Source organism: Vigna umbellata, chromosome 7, assembly GCF_029865625.1.
Source record: "Vigna umbellata cultivar VRB3 chromosome 7, Vumbellata_1.0, whole genome shotgun sequence".
NCBI lineage: Eukaryota > Viridiplantae > Streptophyta > Magnoliopsida > Fabales > Fabaceae > Vigna > Vigna umbellata.
In genome coordinates, this window is record NC_142171.1 from 22546624 (window position 1) to 22566317 (window position 19694).

At 44.7% G+C, this 19694-nt stretch overlaps 1 protein-coding gene and 1 long non-coding RNA gene across 2 annotated transcripts; one reads left to right on the forward strand and one right to left on the reverse strand.

Annotated features, from left to right (window-relative positions):
• The first annotated feature begins 1023 nt into the window (after nucleotides 1-1023).
• LOC148195437 (uncharacterized) lies at nucleotides 1024-5058 on the forward strand. Its single transcript, XM_088095209.1, has one exon. It carries the CDS (start codon nucleotides 1024-1026, stop codon nucleotides 5056-5058), a length of 4035 nt encoding a protein of 1344 aa, XP_087951335.1.
• Nucleotides 5059-13251: 8193 nt separating this feature from the next.
• On the reverse strand, nucleotides 13252-15494 carry LOC148195438 (uncharacterized). Its single transcript, XR_015781018.1, has 3 exons — nucleotides 15376-15494; nucleotides 13710-13846; nucleotides 13252-13454 (listed from the first exon to the last, which is right to left on the reverse strand). It is a non-coding gene; the product is annotated as an uncharacterized LOC148195438 (long non-coding RNA).
• Between the last annotated feature and the right edge of the window lie 4200 nt (nucleotides 15495-19694).

Genomic DNA, 19694 nt, shown 5'->3' on the forward strand with positions numbered 1-19694 from the left:
AATCCCTAGCTTTTTAAAATTCATGTTAATTCCTAAATAAATTAACTTGTTTAGATAGAGTATTTAACTATTTCAACTTTATTTAAAGTTTTAGTGGGTAAATATTATTTAACTGATTATTTAAAACATACTAAACACTTTTGAACTTAAGAAATAAAACGTAAGAGAGAAAAACAACCAACATGTGATATTTTTTTTTTTTGAATGTTTTTATGTTTCAATGAATCTAACGAACTGAACTTTATTTTCCTCAAGATTGAAGTCCAACTTAATAGAAAAGTATATTAATTGTATTAGACTAAAACATTGACAGCAACAATGTAAAAATAGTTTGGGTAATTCTTCTTTTAAATTTTGTTTCTGAATTCATTTTAGTTTATTAATGTAGTGTATCCGCAAGGGCCGGACGTCGTACGGAAGAGTCAACCCGCGTGGGCGGACGCCCATATCACATGGGCGGACGTTGCCAGCAAAGCCGGACGCCGTACGGAAGAGTCCATACGGGCGGACGCCCATACTACACGGGCGGATGAGACGCTAGCACCCGAGCTCCATGCGTGTGAGGCGGACGCCCATACCACATGGGCGGACACCCACACCCGCCACAACACTAATCAACGTGGCTTAAGGTAAAGTAACATGGTTTGAAGGTAAGTAGAAGTTAGAAGCTATTGGGCTGTTTTGGGCCGTGATTAACTTTTCACTAATCCCAAGCCCATAGCGAAAACTATATATACAGGTCCACGGTGAGTGGTAGATAGGTTACATTGAATGCACATTTATTGCTATCCCTGAGAAAAGCCATTGCTCTGAGACTGACTTTGGCATCGGAGAATCTTTTGCAGGTCTCCACCCCTCGGGATTGTGAAAAAGAACTGAGAATCAGAACAGAAGATCAGCTACCAGGACAAATTGACAGGAGGACGTGGAGGTTTGGAACAGCACAGCCCTACACATCCGAAACATTTGGCGCCCACCGTGGGGCAGTGTGATTTCAAAAACTCAATGGTGACCACAAGAAATATGGGCATGGACGATCCAGTTGAAATGATCCGCGCATTGCAGCAAAAAATGGATGAGATGCAGCAGCGCCACGAGGAGGAATTGGCCGCCGTAAAGGCCGACTGCGAAGCCCGGATAGCCCGGGAGGTCGGGCGAATAGACGGAGGAGAGCAGGCGAAGGATAAAGGAAAGGCGGTGGCGGGAGAGCGCCCGCCCACGGATACCGAATGTGATAGAACCTGGAGGCCTACCGGGTCCGATGCGGAAGGAAGCAAGGTAAAATCGGTACATGCGAAGAGCGCTGCCGAGGACGGACGGATGGTAGTAAAATCGGAGCCCTCGTCCACCTTGTTGCTTCCATTTACCCAAAACATCATGAATGTCCAAATTTCGGAGCAATTTGTGGCTCCACAGTTCAAGATGTATAACGGGACAACGGACCCTGCGTCCCATATTCAGACATTCTCGAACGCCATGGCGTTCCGAACGGGCAATGACGCCATTTGGTGTCGAGCATTCTCGCTCTCATTAGAAGACGAGGCATTGGAGTGGTTCAACACCCTCCCCCCTAATTCAATAGAAAACTTTGCTGGGTTGAAACAGCTATTCATTAAACAATTTGCGGCGAGCAGCACCCAAGACTTGACCGTATTCGAATTAATGACCCTCAAGCAGGGGAAGGATGAAACACTACGGACGTTTATGGACAGGTACCAGAAGACCGTCCGTTGCGTAAAAAGCCTGACCCCAGAGCTCGCCCTTCACTATATCCTGCCGGCCCTAAAGCCGGGACCATTCAAGGATAGTGTCTGCCGGCGAGCACCTAAAACAATGGAGGAGCTGAGGGAGAGAGCAGCCGACGAGATAAGGGTGGAGGAGATGAAACTCTCCTACAAAAAAGAGAATCAAGAAGTTAGGGGAGAAAGGGCGGACGGTAATAAACCCGGCTCGTTGACGGGAAAAACGTTCGGCCCTAGACCCAGGGAGCAGAAGAAAGGACCCCGCTTCCAACAATATACACCTCTAAACGCCTCAAGGGAGAAAATTCTCCGAGAGGCCCTGAGTGCAGAGCTGATAACGGAGCATGAAGGGCTCCCGACTTCGAAGAACGCTGACCGGAGCAAACATTGCTCCTACCACAAAAACATGGGTCACAGTACCGAAGAATGCTGGACCCTCAAGGACAAAATAGAAGAACTCATCCGGGCGGGAAAGCTTAAGAAATCCGTCCAAGACGAGCGCCCGCCGCAGCCGACCGAACGGCCTGCCCAGAGACCGGCCTACCGAAAGGATAAGCCGCGGAACCCAAGAGCGGAACGGCCCCGCTCGGAGAGGCGTCCGAGCCGAAGTCGAAGCCGCAGCCGGGAACGCCCCTTGAGAGGGGATATCAATACCATTTCTGGAGGATTCGCGGGAGGAGGATCATCTTCCTCCGCCCGTAAACGTCATGTTCGGGCCCTCCAGTCCGTCCATCTGGTCGACAGGCCGCGCCGCTCCATGCCGCCCATCACCTTCTCGGACGAGGACTTTCACGCCCCTGATCCCGACCAAGACGACCCAATGGTCATAACGGCAGAAATAGCACGGTACGGGATAAGTAAAGTTCTGGTTGACCAAGGAAGTTCGGTCAACATCCTTTACTGGAAGACTTTCCTGCAGATGGATATCTCAGAAGATCTGATTGTTCCTTACGATGGGCAGATAGTGGGGTTTGCAGGAGAGAGAGTTGACACAAGGGGATACGTGGAGTTGAGGACGAGGTTGGGGACCGGACGATCTAGCGAGGAGAAGAGGGTCCGGTACCTGCTGGTAGAGGCTAACACATCATACAACGTATTGCTCGGAAGGCCGTGCTTAAACGCTTTTGGAGCAATCGTCTCTACCCCCCACCTCACGATGAAGTACCCCTCCGAGAAGGGAACTATCTGTACGGTCCGGGCGGACCAGAAGACGGCACGAGAGTGCTACGCAGCAGGATTGAAGTTGCACGTCCGTCCAGTAAAAAGGCGGGCGGCCGGCTCTGAGGTGGCCATGGCAGACCTCGACCCTAGGACGAATACCGAGGACCGTCTGGAACCTATTGGAGAAACCCAACCTATCTTGATAGGAAGGGAACCCACTCAGACCACCCTCATCGCCAGGGAGCTGAACCCTGAGATGGAAAAGGAGTTGAGGGCACTCCTATGGAAGAACCGGGATCTATTTGCGTGGACGGCAGCGGATATGCCGGGCATCCATCCCGCAGTGATGAGCCATAAGCTCTCGCTTTTCCAGAATGCTCGCCCCGTGGCTCAGAAAAAGCGAAGAATGGGTGAGGAAAAGTGTAAGGCTGTGGAAGAGGAGGTGGAGAAGTTGAGGAGAGCTGGTTTCGTCCGGGCAGTCACTTACACCACATGGCTAGCTAACGTGGTCATGGTGAAGAAGGCCAGCGGGAAGTGGCGCATGTGCACTGATTACACGGATCTGAACAAAGCCTGCCCGAAGGATTCGCACCCCTTACCCAGCATAGATGCCCTAGTGGACGGCGCCTTCGGACACCGAGTACTGAGTTTCCTGGACGCGTATTCCGGGTATAACCAGATACCTATGTACGGGCCGGACATTGAAAAGACAACATTCATTACGGAGAAGGCCAACTTCTGCTACGAGGTTATGCCGTTCGGCCTGAAGAATGCGGGGGCAACATATCAGCGCCTAATGGATAGAATCTTCCGTGACCAGATAGGCCGGTGCATGGACGTATATGTGGATGACATGGTGGTCCGGTCAGCAGACGGAGATGGACACCTCAAGGACCTTGAGGAGGTTTTTCGCCAAGTAAGGAAATTCGGCATGCGCTTAAACCCCGCAAAGTGTACATTTGGGGTAGCAGCCGGAAAGTTCTTGGGCTTCATGCTAACATCCAGGGGGATTGAGGCTAACCCGGACAAGTGCGACGCGGTATTACAAATGCAGAGTCCGGCCACCCTTAAGGAAGTGCAGAGACTGGTTGGACGCCTCACTGCCTTGTCCCGGTTCATCCCCAAGTTGGCGGAACGGTTGAGGCCGGTCCTACGTAAATTGAAGAAAGGGGCCGGTCCGTCATGGTACGACGAGTGCGAGCGAGCATTCCAGGACGTCAAGACCATCCTTAGCAACCCGCCGGTCATAAACCGCCCGGTCCCAGGTGGGGATTTGCACATCTTCTTGGGAGTGTCCGAAACGGCCGTCAGCGCCGTATTGATGCAAGAACGGCCTCAGGCGAGGCTAATTTACTTCGCGAGCCGCACGCTCTTAGATGCAGAAACCCGGTACCAGCGGGTAGAGAAGGTGGCCTTGGCTTTATTGCACGCGTCCCGAAGGCTTCGTCCTTATTTTCAAAGTTATCAGGTGATAGTCCGGACAGACTTCCCAATCTCCAAAATCCTCAGAAAGCCGGACCTAGCTGGACGGATGGTGGCATGGGCGGTAGAGCTCTCAGAGTTCGGCTTGCACTATGAACCGAGGGGATCGGTTAAAGGCCAACATTTGGCAGATTTCGCGGCCGAGTTACCCCCATATGTCCAAGACGACTGGAATTTGTATGTAGATGGGGCGTCCGGCCGTTCGATCAGCGGGGCCGGCATCGTACTTGAAGGCCCCAATGGATTCTTACTGGAGCATTCCTTGATATTCAAATTCAAAGTATCCAACAATCAGGCCGAGTACGAGGCCCTGGTGGCCGGCCTCGAGTGGGCAAAGGACATGGGGGCGAGGAGGATAACCTGCCGGACGGACTCTGAGCTGGTGGTGGGCCAAATGAATGGCAACTTCCAAGTCAGAGAGGAGCGCCTTTTACGGTACTACCAACAAGCGACGGAACTCGCAAGAGCGTTCGATAAAGTTGACATACAGCATATTCCCAGAGAACAAAACACGAGGGCGAACATACTGTCTAAACTCAGTTCGGGAAAGGAAAAGGGACAGTTGACTACTGTCGTACGGCAGGTTCTACTTCAGCCTTCAGTAGAATGCTCGGCGGTATCCGGTGGAGGACAAGACTGGCGTGCAGAAATCAGGGAGATCATGACCCGCTAGGACGAGGGGCGGACGGTAGGTCCGGGCGAAGCCAAGAAAGTCGTCCGTTATCTTATCGTGGGGGATGACTTGTACAGAAGAGGATTCTCCTCCCCCCTCCTTAAATGCCTGGGGGATGAAGAGGCGCGCTATGTCATGGATGAACTTCACAATGGCGTCTGTGGTCTCCACACGGGCTGGAGAACGTTAAAAGCCCGGCTACTAAGAGCCGGATATTATTGGCCTACCATGGAGGCGGATACAAAAGCGTTCGTCCAGAAGTGCATCAGTTGCCAAGCGCACGCCAACAACTCTCACCTGCCGCCACACGCTTTGCATCCGATATCATCCCCTTGGCCGTTCGCCCAATGGGGAATGGACATCGTAGGACCGTTTCCAGTAGGGCGGGCACAGAAGAAGTTCCTTTTGGTGGCGGTGGATTACTTCACCAAGTGGGTAGAGGCCGAACCCTTGGCAACCATCACAGCCGCCCAGGTCCAGAAGTTCTGTTGGAAATTGATATGTCGCTTCGGCCTCCCTCGATCCATCATCACAGACAACGGCCGGCAGTTTATTGACAAAAAACTCTCCGAATTCTTCAAAGGACTGGGGATTAAGCGCATCACCAGCTCTGTAGAGCACCCCCAGACGAACGGTCAAGCCGAAGCAATGAACAAGGCCATAGTTTCGGAACTTAAGCGGCGTTTGGGAGAAAGGAAGGGAGCATGGGTGGACGAACTGCCCGAGGTCCTATGGGCCTATAGATGCACGCCTCATGGGACCACCGGCGAAACCCCTTTCAATCTAACCTATGGTACTGATGCCATGTTACCGGTTGAGCTGGGCGAACCTTCCCTAAGGCGGGAAGTTGAAGACTTGAACCTCAACGACCAGGAGCTGAGGATCGAGTTGGACTCCCTGGACGAATGGCGAGACCGGGCGGCACTAAGGGCCGAAGCATGCAAGCGAATGGTCGAGAGAAAGTACAACTCCAAGGTCCGGCCAAGAAGTTTCCAAGAGGGGGATCTAGTGCGGAGAAAGGCGGGCGATGCCCGCCGAAACCCGGCGCATGGAAAACTCGCCGCCAAATGGGAGGGGCCGTTCAGGATAGTGGAAGCCCTCGGAAACGGGGCCTACAGGCTGGAACGTATGGACGAACATCCCATCACCAACACCTGGAACGCCACACACTTGAAGTTTTACTTTAGCTAATTTCAAATACTTGTTTTGATGTACTCCCATAATCAATGAATCAAGATATCTATTTTCTCCTATGAAGCTAGCTTCATCTTGCAGAAATTTAATAGAAAAGGTATTTCAGCGCAACTCTCGGCTCGAAGGACCGTCCGCCCTACCAAACTCCAACCTGGTCAAAGAGAGTTCCAACGAGAACAACTTTCAGCTTGGTTGGGCGACACAACGAAAGGACCGTCCGCCCTACCAAACTCCAAGCTGGTCAAAGAGTGTTCCAACGAGAACAACTCTCAGCTTGGTTGGGCGACACAACGAAAGGACCGTCCGCCCTACCAAACTCCAAGCTGGTCGAAGAGTGTTCCAACGAGAACAACTCTCAGCTTGGTTGGGCGACACAACGCAAGAATCGTCCGCCCTCCTAAACTCCAAGTCGGTGAGTGTCTCGATGAGGACAACTCTCAACTTGGTTGGGCGACGAAGCAAAAGGCCATCCGGCAAACTCGGATAAAAAACGAAGCAAGAAACTAAAGCTAAACGCTACTGTCCGCCTCGGAAAATCTCCGCCAGGGCCGGACAATTAACTTAAAGAAAAGTTAGCATTGAAAGAATAATGACGTATATAAAGAAATGCACGGAACTAAAAAGGTCACTGTGTATTAATCATTTGCGCTAAAAAGGCGCCCAGATTTACAAAAGGACCGTCCGGCCAACCTCTGGACAATCCAAGACGTTGGACGGACGGCCACAACATACACATCAAAAAGTTAAAGAAAATAAACACCTAACTATCTCCCCCAGCATCGGCCTCAACAGCCGGCTCATCTTCCTCGGCCGCCATCAAATCCACCAGGACGCCATCCACAACGTCCTTCTCGATATCCACGCCAAGACTAAAAGGATCTTGGACGCCCGCCAAAAGGGTCACTTGGCGGAGAGCTTTGTTGAAGCCTTCCTCATGCTCAAACATGACGGTCGACTCCAACTCAGCAACCTTCTCCTTAGCCTTGGCAAGGTAATGAGAAAGAACCTCGTTCGCCTTGGCACGCTCTGCTTCGGCCTCCTTTAGGCGGGCCACATCCGCCCTCAGCTGGCGGCTTTCTTCCGTTGCGCGCTCCAGCTCGCCCCGGGCGGCTGCCAAACCCTCGGCGGCTTCTTTCTTTGTCTTCTCAAGATCGGCCTCCAACTGCTCGATCTTCTTGTCGTAGTCCTCTTGGTTGAGAACCATCTCCTCCAAGGTAGACTGAAGGGAGGCCGCATTTTTCTTCTCTTTGTCGAGCTCGGCACGCAGCTCCGCCACCCCAGGGCGGTCAGCAAACTCCTTAAGATACCACGCCAGGGCGGACGTCCGGGTAGACATCTCCAACATGGCGTTGGTCAGCTCCAGCTCGGTGAGAGGCTCAATGAGCGCCCTTTGGGAGGAGCTCATGTGGAACTTGGCCCGGTCACTCATGCTGAATTCCGGGCTGAAGATTCCGCCTGGCAGAGGAACGGCAGGGGCTTTCCCACGATCCTTGTCTTTACTCTTTCGAGCCTTCTTCGAAGCAGACCGAGACGAGGACCCCTCCTTCTCTTTACGCCCCTCCGCGGCGTGGTCTTTTCTCTTCCGAGTAGAGAGATCGGCAGAAATAGTGGCCGCCTCAGACAGCGGATCTGCTTAGGCGGCCGCCACTTCCGGTTGAGGGTTGGGAGGCGGCACCTGGATGTTTGAACCCCCAGTCTCAACGACAGGAGGGGCTCCCACCTTCGGGGATACGCGTACTGTGGGGCGGCGTCCGCCCGAAGAAGCTCGCCCGGCAGGAGGAGGACGGGGTACGTTCGGGACGCTGGTCGGCCGAGCGGTCGACGAACTGGCCCCGGACTTCTTCCGGGCAGCAATGAAGTTGGATTTGCGGGGACCCGGAGTCGTCATAAGCTCTGCAAAAAATAAAACAATTCAGAAAAATTAACGTCAGTATACGAAAACCAAACACACCCTATGTGACAAAACCATACCGAACGCCTTTGGTCCACAATCCTCGAGACTAAGGCATTCGACCAAATGACGGGCGGAAATCCGGCGGGGGAGGGTGTTAATGGTGCGAACGACCTCTAGCTCGGGTGCTGTCAAAGCTCCTATAGAAGTCGCCTTTATTCGTTGAGGCTCCCTCGTCCAATAAAAGGGGAACAACGGCCTCCCTTCTTCATCAGAAAATTCGTGGAGGCCGGCTTTGTCAAAGATTATTTTGAAGTAGTGTTGCTTGAAATTTTTGAAGGAATCGGAAAAGGGGCGGAAAAGCGTTCTGTCCCGAACCGACGTAAAAGAAACCCAACCACCCGAGGGAGAAGGGCGGACTTCGAAATAATAAAAGAAGACCGGGATGGTGGGAGTAACGCCCACGGCCAAACACATTGCCAGAAACGCCTGCACGGCCGCCCATGAGTTGGGGTGCAGCTGCGTGGGAGCCACATTAACTTCCCGAAGAATAGCCGTTTGAAATTTAGTAAAGGGCACCCGGATGAAAAGATGGGTGAAGAAGGTCACATACATGAAGAAAAAGTCGTATGGGCTCGACCTCCCATCATGGAAGACCCTCTCATTTAACAGACTCACCCCGGCACGAATCAACTTCGAGTCCTCCATATCCCGAACGATATGGGTACGGCGGACCCTCCATTCCAACTCCTTGCGGAGAGCGTAACAGGAAGCATACAGGTTGGGGTCATGAGGAACCCACTCATACTCCACCGCCCCCTGACCGTGTGGCTCGAAGGGAGACCCGACTATACGGATACCGCCCTTGAGCAGGAACAGAGGCACACCACGGAAGATCCGGTCACCCGCCGAAACCGGTAGCTCATGGTCCGCCCCGGAAGACTCAACCTCCTCCTCCAGAAAATGAGAGGAAACCGAGCTGAGAGAATCGCCGCTGTCGCCCCTCGCCGACCCCTCCCGGACTCCGCCCGACGACCCAGAACCTGACTCAACTGAAACAGTTGCCATTTATTACCTGAGGGAAAAAGAATTTGAAATCTTGGATAAGAGATAAGTGAAAATGACCTCGCCTAATCCGCTATTTATAGGAAAAATTTAATAACCGTTGAACGCGTCTGAGCCGTCCAGATCTAGCACGACCAACGCTCCAGATTCGGCGACGCTTGGCCTTCCGTCAATGGGAACGCGCCACGTGTTTTTCCGCCTAAAATCCAAATTGAAAAGCCCACTGGATATAGCCCAATAGCGGATTCCTGGCCCAACACACGCCGTACTCAAAATCCTACGTGCACTACGTGCACTAGGACTTGGGGGGCTTGTGTACCAGAGGGAGCCGGGCGCCGTACGAAAGGACCGTCCGGCTGTTCGGTGACCGTTCGCCCAATTGGATAAATGTTAGAGATTAAACCTAGAACCGGTATAAACTCTCCTATACTATCAAGCGCCGGGCACCACATATTCCATTATTCGATTCGAAAAAGGTCATAGCACCACGCTTACTACTACTGCCTCAGGCTCACCTCTTCTCTTAGGATTGGCGTACCAGAGAGTGCCGGACGACGTACGGACGGACGGACCCACACGATCGTCCGCCCAATGGATGTCACGGAGCCCACTACAACCGGTAAACGACAACACCTATACGCAATCGTGGCAGAGGTGCTCATACATCAAAGTGGAAGGTATGCCATAAATGCCCGTCCGCCCAACTGGACAAAGGTCAAGGATTGAACCTAGACCCGGTATAAACTCTCCTACCCCTCTTATAGCAAAGAGAAAGACCTACCAGCTGGGCAGCACCTCTGTTTGTAAGAAAAACTTTGAAGGACTCACATGGAATTCCACCATCACATAACAACCCTGCACGACGGCCACTGCGTCAAATCTTTTCTTGTTTGTTAGGTTACTCAAAGTCCTACGTCCACTACGTGCACTAGGACTTGGGGGGCTTGTGTATCCGCAAGGGCCGGACGTCGTACGGAAGAGTCAACCCGCGTGGGCGGACGCCCATATCACATGGGCGGACGCCCATATCACATGGGCGGACGTTGCCAGCAAAGCCGGACGCCGTACGGAAGAGTCCATACGGGCGGACGCCCATACTACACGGGCGGATGAGACGCTAGCACCCGAGCTCCATGCGTGTGAGGCGGACGCCCATACCACATGGGCGGACACCCACACCCGCCACAACACTAATCAACGTGGCTTAAGGTAAAGTAACCTGGTTTGAAGGTAAGTAGAAGTTAGAAGCTATTGGGCTGTTTTGGGCCGTGATTAACTTTTCACTAATCCCAAGCCCATAGCGAAAACTATATATACAGGTCCACGGTGAGTGGTAGATAGGTTACATTGAATGCACATTTATTGCTATCCCTGAGAAAAGCCATTGCTCTGAGACTGACTTTGGCATCGGAGAATCTTTTGCAGGTCTCCACCCCTCGGGATTGTGAAAAAGAACTGAGAATCAGAACAGAAGATCAGCTATCAGGACAAATTGACAGGAGGACGTGGAGGTTTGGAACAGCACAGCCCTACACATCCGAAACATGTAGTATCTGAGTTGGTTACAAAGTTTTTCTACATCTTTTCGGTTGGCTATGCGAATGTTGAAAATGTTGCTATAATTGCATTATCTAGTTTTAGCATATGCTAACTTGGCCTATAATAATATTTCATAGATTTTAACTTAAGCTTTGAAGTATTTCTAAGCTTCTAACCTGCTTTTTCACGTCCTCATGACTCTTGGAAATCGTTTTTCACTTTAAGTACAAGAGTTACACAAGGAAGTAATATGTGTTTTTGGAGAATAGTTTTGTTAATTATTATTTTTTTTTATGTTACCTATCAAAGCAAGTTGTTTAATGTTTATATAGAGTGATGATAGAATCTATTTTACTCTCGAAAACAGATATTTTAGATTAATTATTTTTAATTGATGCTTTTTGAAAAGATAATTATTAAGCCAAGGATAATTCATCATAATATTATAGAAATTCAAGAAATAGATCAATAATACATGAAAGAAATAAGCCTTTAGCTTATTTGCAAGGGCACCTTATTAACTAGTAAAGCTTTGATATAATCCTTCATTATTCCTCCTGAATGTGTATAATTATCTTGTTCTTTGTAAAGGACGTTCATCATTCGTGCAAGGTTGAGAACACGCATGAGAAACTTCATTGGTACTTGAGTAGGATTAAGACATTCCTCATTAATATCCTTCCAACCACTCTCCACCAACTTATGCAGTTCTTTAATCGCATTTTGCCTTGAACTATTATATTGTTTCATATAGCAATCTACGCTTGACACAACGTGCCCTCTTTCATGCTCAAACTACATACATATCAAATAACAAATTTAACCTAAATCCCAATAACTAAATATAAAAGAAATTTTACTTAAAATACGATTTTTATTGTTGACAATTATCTAAATTGCTTTTTTCCTAATATTATTATCTAAACCACTCTGTTTCATTATTTAAAATGCTATATGAACTTTTTTCAAAGACCAAAATTGAAATAAAATAAATTATTAGAATCAAAGAATGTAAACAAAATCTGATAACTAAAATGGGTCCAATACATATTTAATAAAAAAAACACTATTTAATCTTGTTCTCCTACCTTTCTACAATTATAGGTTTTCCATCTGTGTGTTTAAAAACGAAATGTGTTTGCGTTCCATATATAAAGCTAGCAGCATTGAGCATAAGAATGAGAACAATCTTATTACATCTTTAGACAAACTTGTTATGATTAGGGGTGGTTTTCAATAAAAATATTTAACTTTCTCTATTCCAATTTTTAGTGAATGCACGTGTTGAAAAGAATAAGGGTAGTCTAAGATATACCTCACTTCCAACAATGTCATCCATGAGCCTACAAATAATTGAAGCAGCTTCAATAATTTTTGGGTGACTCGTTGCCCATATGAGGACCTCCTCTGTCGTGTCTTCCATGCCCAAGAAAGATACAGTTGTCAACATAGCATAACCACATGAGATAGTTGCAATCTCCATGTACTCCTCTACAGTTGGTGTGTGGTTGGAATTAAACCACCTTGCCTCAATAAGGTATGCCTGGACTAGTCTTTTCATCTGTAATTAAAAATACATTATATATGACCACATTGTTTGGTTCTTTTTGTTTGTTACAAGAATCTCTTTTGCTATATTGGGTATCATATAGTATTAGGTTACCCAATAAGGATATCTGTGTGCTCTACATGGATAAAATATAAGGTTTAAGTTTTATACAAGTTTATTTAGTTAAAGAGTTCGTCCGTAAACCATTATAAAAAATCTTATAAACTCAACATATCCACCTCTTAAAGATATAAGAGTAAATTGCACTAACCACCTCTTAAAGATACAAAAAACATTCCTGAATTTTTCCATCCCTGCACACCTCCCTTAATTGTTTAAAAAACATTATACTAACATTCTTTATGCATTACAGTAACCACCCTAATTGTTTGAAAGCATTACACCGTCTACCCCTATAAGGTAGATGTTAATAAGCAGAAGGTGCTTGTGTAATTTCACATAACCTTACGACTGATTAGTGTAATTTATTCTACAAACACCTCCACCTTTTTAACATTTACAGTAACTTTAGAAGGAGAACAGAACACAAAACAAGAGGAAAGAGAGGATCCAGTAGGTTAGAGTAGAGAGGGAGAATTACAAGGGAAAAGAGGAACAAACAAAGGCAGAGAGAGGGATCATGTATTAGGAAAGGGTCGTGCAGCAATTAGGGTATTTTGATCAAAATGGGTGATACGACCTTGGAGTAACAATCCAAAGTAATTCACCCATGGAACCAATTCAGCATGGCACACAACTCATTAGGGAGCAAAGAAAATAATTGGATCATGCCATTCATTAAGTTGGCAGAAAAAATAGACAACCATGAACTGCAAGATTGCCAAACTCTCTAGTTAACTAATAAACTGTTATGTAATTTTGGATGAAGGAAACAAGTTAACTCTATCTCTCAGCAGATAAACTTGGCTGAACACTTTAAACCCATTAACACATTTTGTATAGAAGAATCAAATTATGATTTCATGTTAATCCACATTTACAATCTCAAACATGCACAAAAGACTGGCATTTAAAAATTAAAATACATTGAATATATATTTGTTTTGTTCTAGAAAAACAAACTGATACCTGCCGGTTATCAGTGACCCTAAGTACCAACTTGCCATCACAATGCCTGTACTTCATGACATACCGTGTCTGCTCCAAATACAATTGAAGAAATTTCATTTTCAGTACGTTTTAATAGAACAAGAAGGACAAGTTGGATAACTTCGACAATCAAGAAACTGAATTATAAAAAATCAATTGAGTATTGCCCAAGTGAATATGAAAACAGAGCAAATATTCCAATTAAAGACTTTTATAACAGTAAAATAAAACAAAAGTCTGAATGAAGTTTGTCAGGGTTCTGTTACTTTAAGAAACGAGAAAACGTTGAAGGTATAGAATTACAGAGTCAGGATCAGCACGAAACAACTGAATGGATTGCTCCACAAATTTGTCCCACTCAGTTATGTAAACCATCGCACCAGACAAATACTTCGAAACAATTTTCTGCCAATTGTCAAGCTCTGGTCAACTAAGTTCACCTGCATATCAATGAGAAAAAAATGAAAATATAAAAAACCAGTGTCACTAAATTGATAACAAAGTGTACATATGATGAAAAATTAGGATCTATAGTCAGCAATTAAATTTCATTATGTCAACAAAACTAAAAAAACAACAAATTCAAATGCATAGTCTCACACCTCCCGAAATTTCACACAAATATTATCAACCGAATGAACCAATCCACATTCTCTGGTAAAAATAAAAACTCACGTTTATAATGAAATAAAAAACTTGTCAGAAAAAACAAATTAGATTTATATTGAAGATATCTCATTCTTATCGATCCTCGATTTGTCTACAACCCTACTTTCTTAGTAAATTATGCAAAGAACAATGCAAGTTACCCTATTAAAAGAGAGGAACATGACAAGAGAAGCCATTCAAGAAGTACCAAGTTCCTTCAGGGATCCAAAACCACCAATGCCACATTGCATGTCATTTAAGCCTACACTTTGAAAACACACACACACTCACAAGTGACTAGCTAAAAATACAAAACCCACTGTTAAACTGATTTTTGTCACCTAAAATCAGAACAAACTAAGTTTTTCCACTAATGTAGGAGTCAACCTAGGTATCAATCCAAGGACTCAGTACAATTAAAGTTAACTCTTGTATTTTATTTATTTACTACCTATTAACTAATGCAAGGTGGGGAAATAAAAATGAAAGAATGAAATTTATAAAGGAAAAGAGAATTTAAAATCTGTAAACTGTTTAAAAGAAAAAAATGAAATTAATCAAAAGAGAAAATGTCAAAACTAAACTATTCTAAATGAACAACATCCTATATGAAAAGTTATTTAATTGTCACTCATTAAACTGGATCTATTACTATTTACACACAACTGAAACAAAACTTAAGACTGTGTATCATGATCAAAGAATAAAATTTGAAATTGAAAATACAGAAAAATCTAAACTAAAACTATTTTAATTTCAAATCCACAGTAACATAAAAAAATGAAATTAACATGGAAAAGAATTTCTAATCTATGAGAAAGAGTTCCAATTTAAAAAAAAATAGAAAACAAGTAACTAGACCTACAGGTTGCAGATAGAATGCTCAAACTAAAATGAAGAACAATTTAACAAGTAACACCTAACTAAGGAGCAGAACAAACTCATTGGTTAAAACCATGAATCAGAAACCTAAAAGCAAAGATTAGTGCAGAATAGTATTCACTTGCAACTCAGGAAGACATCCTGTAACATCATACCCTCTTGTATACTCTCTGTACCAAACCATAGCAATTGTGAGTCTGATGCAAGCTTTTATTCAATATCAAATGCACAGTCTAGTCTAAATGCACTTAAAACATACAATCTAATTCTAAAAACCTATAAATTTTCAATGAAAACAAACTGCCAGAAACAACTTATCGTGAACAGCAAATGAAATCAAGTAATAAAACCTAAACTATTATCAACCAATCAAAAGAATCCATAAAAGGAATCAGAATTGCATTAAACATTAAACATTGAAGATAAAAGTACATGATACCAGAAATCACCGAAAATCACGGCCTGTCACCCTCGCAACTCAGTGAAATCTAGAATCGAAGAAAAGCGCGATAAACCATGAAAGCGATAAACCTATAACGCAGTGTCTGTCACCCGCCGGTCTCTACTCTATGAAACTAAAGAATTGTCTCTCGCTCTCACTCTCGTGATCTCCAAGTCTCGTGAGTGAAGTCTGTCACCCTTCACACACTCGTTCGTGGAGTCTGTCACCCTCCGCGATTCACTCCCTAGAGCTAAGAATGGCGCCTGTCACCCACCACCCGTGTCTATTTACATAAAGAAAACCCCGGGTCTAAAGAAAAGAGAAAATGAAAAAAAGGAAAAGAGGAAACTTGCTTGTGATGCTTTATTCTTCTCTTCATCATCGGATGGCTACCGTTTATCTATTTCCTTGCTTTGCTCTGACCGTCGATCCTATCCACGTGGCAGCTCCGGTCAGCTCTTCTTCTCCACCGGTCAGTGACGTTTGGAGCACTGGCTAAATGGCTTGAACATTGGGAGCTTTCCTCTCTCACCTTTAGCTTTGCCCCAGCTTTGGGTTCTTTCTTCAAATGAAAACGAGGGGAAGAGACCCCAAGGCAGCTGCTGCTTCTGCAATCAACCCGGTCTATGCCAGCAGCGCCAATTCAGTGCATTCCAGCATCGGTGCAGAAAGCTTCCTCGCGGCCCAGCTTAAGACGGCCCAATTCAGTGGCATCAGCACCAACTTCAAGCGTGGCAGCAGTGGTCCAAATGTTAATCAGCTTCAATTCAAACAGCCCAAAGAGTCCAGGAGCACTGCACAAAGAGTATTAATCCAAAATTAAAGAAAAAAGAGAAAATCAAATAAAAGAAAAGAATTTTTATCAAAAGATTTTCTAAAAACAATTTTAATTTTCTAATTATTTAAAAATTCTACAAAATACACCTAAAAACCTATTTTTAACTAAAATTATACAAAACTAAAGAATTTAAAGAAAAACCTAAATCTAGCCTAATTCTAAACAAGTAAAGACTAAAATAGACTAACATAGACTCGTAAACACCTAAAAGAATGCAAATTTAAGGAGTTATCACCCACTTAATGACATACCGTGTCTGCTCCAAATACAATTGAAGAAATTTCATTTTCAGTACGTTTTAATAGAACAAGAAGGACAAGTTGGATAACTTGGACAATCAAGAAACTAAATTATAAAAAATCAATTGAGTATTGCACAACTGAATATGAAAACAGAGCAAATATACCCATTAAAGGCTTTTATAACAGTAAAATAAAACAAAAGTCTGAATGAAGTCTGTCAGGCTTCTGTTACTTTAAGAAACGAGAAAACGTTGAAGGTATAGAATTACAGAATCAGGATCAGCACGGAACAACTGAATGGATTGCTCCACAAATTTGTCCCACTCAGTTATGTAAACCATCGCACCAGACAAAGACTTCGAAACAATTTTCTACCAATTGTCAAGCTCTGGTCAACTAAGTTCACTTGCATGTCAATGAGAAAAAAATGAAAATATAAAAAACCAGTGTCACTAAATTGATAACAAAGTGTACATATGATGAAAAATTAGGATCTATAGTCAGCAATTGAATTTCGTTATATCAACAAAACTAAAAAAACAACAAATTCAAATGCATAGTCTCACACCTCCCGAAATTTCACACGAATATTATCAACCGAATGAACCAATCCACATTCTCCGACAAAAAGAAACTCACGTTTATAATAAAATAAAAAACTTGTCAAAAAAAACAAATTAGATTTATATTGAAGGAATATCTCATTCTTATCAATCTTTGATTTGTCTACAACCCTACTTTCTTAGAAAATTATGCAAACAACAATGCAAGTGACCCTATTAAAAGAGAGGAACATCACAAGAGAAGCCATTCAAGAAGTACCAGGTTCCTTCAAGGATCCAAAACCCACCAATGCCACATTGCAAGCCATTTAAGCCTACACTTTGAACACACACACTCACAAGTGACTAGCTAAAAAAAAGAAAACTCACTTAATTGCATAGAGTAAATACCCACATAAGTGGGGACCTACAACTATCAATTACAGCATGTCATGGAATCCTCAGTACATGACAACCAAAACAAAAATGGAAAAATCCTTCTAACATCACTCTCATCATTCAACAACGACGTGACAATAACCATTTAAGAATCAATCCAAATCAAATGATCCATGAAAAGTAAAACATATTATCAATTTGAGTCAATTTTGATCCATAGAAGAAAAATGAAAATCGATTCAGTGTTTACCGCGAACTACGAGAAACAAAATGAGGCAGTGAAAACCCTTCGATGGGAGCACTTCGAGCGTTTTCTATTCAATCCGAAAGAGCCTCAATAGTGGCAAAGCCGAAAGCTCGTAGGCACTGCAAGCAAGCCTTTTAAACAATAAAATTGGGTTAGACTTAGATCTGCTTAAAGGAAAAACTCAGTTTTTTTTTCGTCATGTTTTAGAGAGGCGTTTTAACTTCTGCAAATAGGAAACATAAAATACACAGATATTGTAAGGACCGTAATTTTAGGAGTAGTGGGGACACGGTGGTCACCCACTCTTTGCATTATTGGGAGTGCATTATTGGGGAGTGCATTATTGGAGTGGAAGGGGGAAAGGGAAGAAGACGGGGGGGGGGGGGTGACACCTCCGTGTTGTTGTAGCTGCTGGGAACGGGAAAACTCTCTCTGCATGGACTGTGAAGTGCTGGTCTCCAAAGCTGGAAGTGTGCCTACTGGATATGAAGGTTGCTACTCACTCTGCTGGACGGTAGATGAAGATGGCTGGACGGGTTGCTGCACTTCTTTGGTGGCTTGTTCTCTGTCGACTTGCTGGATCGGGGAGCATCTCCCCCACTGGACTTGCCTCCTCCAGTAACGAGCGTTACGTTCATTCTGTGCTTGATTTGTGAGCGTTCGTTATCAATTGATATTCTAGGTTTCCACTTGAGCGTTCGTCCGTAAATTGGCATCCACTAGAAGTAATCTTGGGTGTTCGGTATTGAGTATCAGTGATTGCAGTCGTCCGTCCTTAATATGGATTTTAGGGTTGAATCCTGAACGTTAGGTTTTTATGATATAATTGAACGTTCGACAGTCGGTATTCGTATAATAGTGATCAGTCAAATGATGTTCAGAAAATACGTTCGGTAATTAACGTTCGTTCTTTTTAGTAGCATTCGGTCTTAATTATGCTTTGGCTTAGGCATTTAGCGTTCGTCCTTGTCTGGAGAGCGTTCGGTTTTAATGGATGTTATTAATAGCGTCCGGTCTTTGGTTTAAATAACGATCGCTCAACTTGTGGTTTAGTAGCGATCGCTCAGGTATTGGTTAGTAGCGTTCGTTCATTCGCTGGTTTAGTAGTGTTCGGTCAGTTGATGGTTTAATAAGCGTTCCTCCAAATTCTGGCTCGACCAATTAGTGGTCGGCCAATTGAGCGTTCGGTTTTGGTGGATTAAATAGCGTTCGGTCTTCAAGTGGTAGTCCTAAGTTTCAATCAGGAGCGTTCGGTATTCTTATTTGTGAATCTGATACAGTCGATTTCGATGTATTAGTGAACTGTAACGTTCGGTTTTATTTGGGTAGTCTTTAATGGTGATCTAGAGCGTTTGTATGGGTGTATTATTGATTTTGAGCTTCGTGGTTAAATTGATATACTTAGGTTTCAAAATTTAGTGTTCGATCTTGTGAAATAGTAACCGTAGGCGTTCTTATTTAAATTGGTATTCTCACCTTTAGCGTTAGGTATTTATTTTGTATTAGTAATTGTAGCGTTCGACTTAAGTTAGTATAATCGGACTTGAATCGTGAACGTCCGCTTTGATGAATTAGTGATTGTAGCGTTCGACCTTCTTCTGACATTCAAAGTTTAAATCTTAAGCGATCGGTCTTGAAATCTGTTAGTGATTGTTAGTGTCCGATCTTGATCACTTAGTCTTAGGCTTCAATCTGAAGCGTTCGATCATATTATGTGCTAATGAACGCTCGGTCTTGATAACGTTTTCAGTTAGTGAACGACCATAGTGAGTGTTCGATCTTGGTGATGTTTTCTGGTTAGTGATCGTTCATATGGAACGGTCGTTCTCGATGATATTTGTCCTCGGGTAGTACTCGTCGTAGAGAGCGTTCGTTCTTGATGCAGGTTAATCGTTGAGCGCTCGTCCAAAAAGTATTGAAGTCAATAGGGTGTTCGGTTTTGAGCGTTCGGCCTAGTGTTTGATCTCTCAGTGTTCGTTCTAAGACTGTTCGGTCAAGGTGCAAAGTTTTAGCGTTCGGCTCAATAGTACATGATTCCCTAGCGTTCG

Bases quoted from the DNA above. Each gene is read 5' to 3' on its own strand.
- LOC148195437 (XM_088095209.1), top strand. From the start codon at position 1,024: ATGGGCATGGACGATCCAGTTGAAATGATCCGCGCATTGCAGCAAAAA.